Source organism: Echinops telfairi, unplaced genomic scaffold, assembly GCF_000313985.2.
Source record: "Echinops telfairi isolate 266 unplaced genomic scaffold, ASM31398v2 ScPeMD7_17;HRSCAF=63, whole genome shotgun sequence".
NCBI lineage: Eukaryota > Metazoa > Chordata > Mammalia > Afrosoricida > Tenrecidae > Echinops > Echinops telfairi.
Window position 1 is genome coordinate 3,485,957 of NW_022103914.1, and position 4,872 is coordinate 3,490,828.

Genomic DNA, 4,872 nt, shown 5'->3' on the forward strand with positions numbered 1-4,872 from the left:
ATCAGACTTGGTAGAAGGTCCGGGAAGGAGAGGAAGATCCCCAGGGAGATGGCTGGCCCAGTGGCGGTGCTGGTGGGCTCCACGGAACAGCTGTGGGGAAGCGGCAGGACCAGGCGGTGCGTCCTGCTTCTCGCACATCGCTGAGCGCTGGGGCAGACCTGATCAGCCCTGACACGGAGACCCGGGGCCCGAAGGGGCAGGGGAGTTGGAATGGGGTTGTGCCGTAGGCAGGCCGTGGAGGGAGAAGTGCCATCGGTCACAATGTACACTCCAGCTGCCCTCTGCTACACATCTCTGTAAGCTCTTATCATCTCATAGGCGGGTAGAGAGCAGGGGTGTTGTCTTCAGAAGCCCAGAAATGTTTCAAATGAAAGCCAGGAGGGTCCTGGAGCTACCCGGCTCTGTCCCCCAGAGCCTCGTGGAACCTATGTTCACGTAGATCCCTGGGGTGGCTTATTGGACTGGCTTGTGCTGGGTGCCCTGAGGGCTGTCATCCAAGACCACTCAGAAACACACAACACATCATCATCATCATCATCATCATCACCCGGAGGAAAATGGCAGGCAGAACCAAGGACATTTGGTTTTAATCTTGACTTTCGATCCCAAACAACCGCTTCCCCTTTCATTACAAAAGTACACAAAAGACGGGGACCCGGAGGGGGGAGCTGGCACTTGCAAACCATGTGCCTGCCACAGTCTCACGGATTGCACACCACCCCCATCCCCACCCCGAGAGGGCAGGACAGCGGGGTGGAGCAATGGCCCCATGCCCACCAGCAATCATCCGCGCAGGGGCACCATACACGCAGGAGCCCTTTATGGCATCTGTTAAAATGGCCCCTGGGAAAGACAGGCTGGGGGCTGGGGGCCCACGCAGTCACTTGCCCAGGGGCGACTCAGCAGTTCATGGGACCCCAGTAGGGTGAGGCAGAAAAGCCCAGCACCAGGTCCTTGAGGGGTGCCTGGATGGTGTGGCGGGGGGACAGCAGGGGTGGTGCTCCTGGGCAGGCTTCTTTCTGGCCCAGCTCCCTGCAGGGTTCTCCCCGCTCTCCTCTTGAGGGGCCGGGGTCAAGGGGAGCAGCTGCCTGAGGTCCTAGCCTCCGGCTTTCAGTTCACGCCCCTCCATCGCTCCAAGGAGCAGACTTCTATCCGCCATCAATCCACGGTGCCATTGTAGGACTTGTTGAACTTGTTGAAGGTGAAGTCCACGGTGTGTGTGGAGATGGGCTTTCTATACAGAGGGTTTGAAGCCTACAGGACAGGGGACATAAGAGGGCCGGTTAGTTCATCCATTCGAGCAGGCTCGGCTTGGGGGCCCTTCCTGGGCCAGAGCACTCACGGGGCCCTGCTTGGGTCAGCCTCAGGCCTGGCTCTGCCTCTGCTGGGCACCGGGCACTGGGCAAGCCCTGCCCTTCTCTGAGTGTCCCCTCACCTCAAAAGCCCCTTCCAACTTGAATAGGAACTCAGTGGGTCTCACTATGTGCTCCGGCCTTCTGGAACACAGATTCCCAAACTTAATTGGCCTCCTGCTCCCTTTTCAGAAAAAAAAATGACTCATTGCTCCCCTGGTAATGAAAAATGGCTGCACTACAGCCCATTGTCCAGGATAAAGTGTAGGCATCTGCTTCTGCAGCCCCGAGGGATCATCCCAGCATCCCCAGGGGTCAGTAACGCCCGATTTGGGGAGCACTGGAGCTTGCGGGTTACCTGGGGAGGTAAGACTAAACACACAGAACCACAGACTTTCAGAGACTGAGGGCATGCCCAGCGGCTGTGGCATCTGACCACGATGGGCCAAAGTTTTCCAGCCTGAAGGCTGTGCCCACTGCCTGTGCCCACTTGGGTCTCTGACCCGGGGCCTGGTGCAGGGCTCTATGGTCCCAGGGCACGTGCTCTCTCTGTGCAGAGCTGAGCACAGCCGCTGAGGTTTGCTGTCTTTGCTGTTAGAGCCACAGGCAGCCTTGCTCGCTCCCCTGCCTGCCTGCCTGCCGGGACCCAGCTCCAGCCCTGGGCCTGGCCGCCCTGCACCACGGCCGACTTCCCACGGGCTTACCATCTCGTAGCGGGCCCTGGATCGCTCGCTCTGGAACTTGGCAAACTCTCTCCGGTCGTGGATGGTGACAAGCAGCTTCCAGATGGCCAGGAGCGCGATGCCCACCAGGAGGATGCTGCCCACCACGGCCAGCAGGATGGTCATGGCGTTGGGGGCGGCCCCACACTCTGGAGCGAAGAGGGAGGCATGGTGAGCCAAGCCATCCGCACCCAACGTGCTCCCCCAGAACCCCTCACACCCGACCGCCGTTCCCACTCGCAGCAAGTCTACCCGACAGAGATGGCCTGCACTGTTTCCAAGGTGAGACATGTTTACGGAAGCACACCGCCTCATCTTCCACCCACAGGGCAGCTGGTGGGTTTGAGCGGATGACCTCCTGCAGCACAACCCACTAGCACCAGCGAGAATACTGGGCTGCCTCCTCCCCTCTCCCTCCCTCTGTCATCGCTCAAGGTCTTCGTATTGCCTGGGGAGACTTGGGAGAGCAGACATGCCTCCCGGTCTCAGGTAGTAAGGTCAGAGAGGGATGGTGACTACTCCCAGGCCCCACAGCCAGTCTAGGGCCATCCTGCCCACCACACTGCACCTCCTCCGGCACCCAGTGTCTGTGTCCAAGCCCCAGCCCACCCGCAAGGGGGGAGGGGGGGCGCGTAGGGGGAAGGGGGTGCTGGCCAATGTCTCCACTGTCATGTGAGAGCCCATCACGGACAGCTTCTGCAAGAGGTTCCACGAAGCCACACCCACCGTGGAGCCCAGGAACCCTGGTGGCGCACAGGTTAAGCAGCGTGACTGCTAACCAACAGTGGTGTCCCCCCCACCCCACCCCCACGCCCTCCCTGGGAGAAAGAGGGCAGCTCTCTGTCCCACACGGTCATGGAGTCAGAATCAAGTGTGGTTTGGGTTTCCGGTGGGGGGCCTGACACGGCCGGCGTGCTGCGGTCAGGGGCCCCTCCTGGGCCTGCACCATGGCAGCCCTGTTCTGCGTGCAAGGAGGCTTGACCCAACTTGGAAAAGCAAGTTTGCGAGGCTGGCTGTGAACGGAGGAGAGCTTTGTTTGCCTAGCCCCCTCTCCCTACACCCCCACCCCCACCCCCACCCCCACCACGCCCTGCCGGAAGAATAAAAGGGTCGGTGCTAGAAAGCCCTGTCTCCCGACCATGGGGCTCCTGGGCCCAAAGCAGGAAGGGAGCCTTCCGTGTCTGGGGACGGCTCGGCCTCCTCGGCCTGGGGGGCTGAGTGCAGCAGCAGGCAGGAATGTGCCCCCCACCCCCACCCGCCATCTGTCCTGAGAATCCAGCCTGGGCAGCAGCCGCTGCCCACGGAGTCATGCCCTGCACCTCCCCAACTCAAGGGACACTTCCCCAGCCCGCTCAGCACACTGCGCTCCGCAGGGACACAGCAGCACCTCTCTGCGTGGCCACGCGGGCTCTGGTTCCCCCCAAACCTGCGACTCTCCCTCCTGCCCACCCCCCAACCACCCCTGCCTCCCGGAGCTCGACCCCAGCAGTGACCCCCACTGTATCAGCACCTCTCTTCTTTTCCACCCAAGGAGCCAGGAGACCCTGGGTGCTAACTGTCATGGGGAATTGTACATCCTCCTCCCTCCTATTTGGTAAAGGGCAGCCGGGGAGCCCCTGAGCCGGGGAAGGTGTCAGAAACCAGAGTCTGAGTGGCGAGCACACAGCAGGGCCACCCAGCCCTCACCCACCTGCCTCCCTGAGGACCGTCAGGTTGGTCTTCCCATTGGGGAGCTCCCCATAGGTGAACATCATGAGGCAGTCCTGTGCAGTTTTGTAGAAACAAAGCACAGCTTCCTGGTCATCTTTCACTGGAAGAGAGGCAAGCAGAAACAGCCCAGATGGCTATGAGGTCCAGAGGTGCCGAGGGGCGCGGGGAGCGGAGAGTCTCAAAGGGAGGCTTGGAACTTCCGACTGCTCTGGGCATGGGAGTTCTTAGAGGCAGGGGACTGGTGGAATCCAGTTGGGCACCTTCAGAGCCCCGGAGTGTCTGCTATGTCCCCAGGGCCTGGGCAGCTGGCCACCGGGAGCAAAGTGAAAAACAGACCAATGAAAGAGCCACTGGGAGCCGTCGGGCTCCAGGAGCGAGCACTCACCCAGAGGCCAAGTGGGTGTCTACTGCAGGCAGATGAGAGCCAGCCACAGTTCCCTGGGATGTGAAACGGGGGAGCAGCTGGGGAAGGAGGAAGTGTGGGTACGTGGTGGGCACCCGCAGCGGCTCCCACACCCTGCGATAAAGTAAGCCGGTGCCAGCCGTGCCTTGCCCCTCTCTAAGAAAGCCCCTCGGGACGCTCCGCTCTCTCAGCTCCGCCCAGCCCGCACAGCGCTGGGGCCGCAGACAAGGCGGTCAGGGTCCTCTGCGTTCACTCCAAGGCCTCACCGGGACAGATTTCTAGGAGGGAAAAGAACTGGGGGGCAGCGTGAGGCAAGAGTGAGGTGAGTGGTCAGGGAACTAGCCAGCAGGGCACATCTGCGCCAAACAGGCAAACAACAGCTGTCACAGGGTCTGTTCCCTGTGACTATACGCATGGTGGCCGGCCAGAGCCAGAACCAACTGCTCTGTAGGGTTTGAACCACCAACCTTCAATAGGCCCGCACATAGCCAGGTGTCCCCCTCAGGGACCCCTCCCAGCCACCGAAGGCTTGCTCCTAGGAGGACACGAAGAAGCGCTTTTCGGTGCTTCTGTTCCATTTAAACCTTGTTGTGTAGAGGAGTTTTAACCTGGGGCCAGGTAAGCTAGTGTGGCGGACAAACACGGAGGCCTGGACTTTTCATATATTTCTCTCTCTCTCTCTCTC

General features: G+C 60.9%; 1 protein-coding gene across 1 annotated transcript in view; it reads right to left on the reverse strand.

Moving 5' to 3' along the window:
- Positions 1-571: 571 nt before the first annotated feature.
- ITGB5 (integrin subunit beta 5) overlaps positions 572-4,872 on the reverse strand; it is a 159,664-nt gene continuing 155,363 nt past the window's right edge. Inside the window, 3 exon segments of the mRNA XM_045287518.1 lie at positions 572-1,254; positions 2,057-2,223; positions 3,765-3,884. Of these exon segments, the coding sequence (XP_045143453.1) occupies positions 1,159-1,254; positions 2,057-2,223; positions 3,765-3,884 (383 nt within the window). The 3' untranslated portion in view covers positions 572-1,158.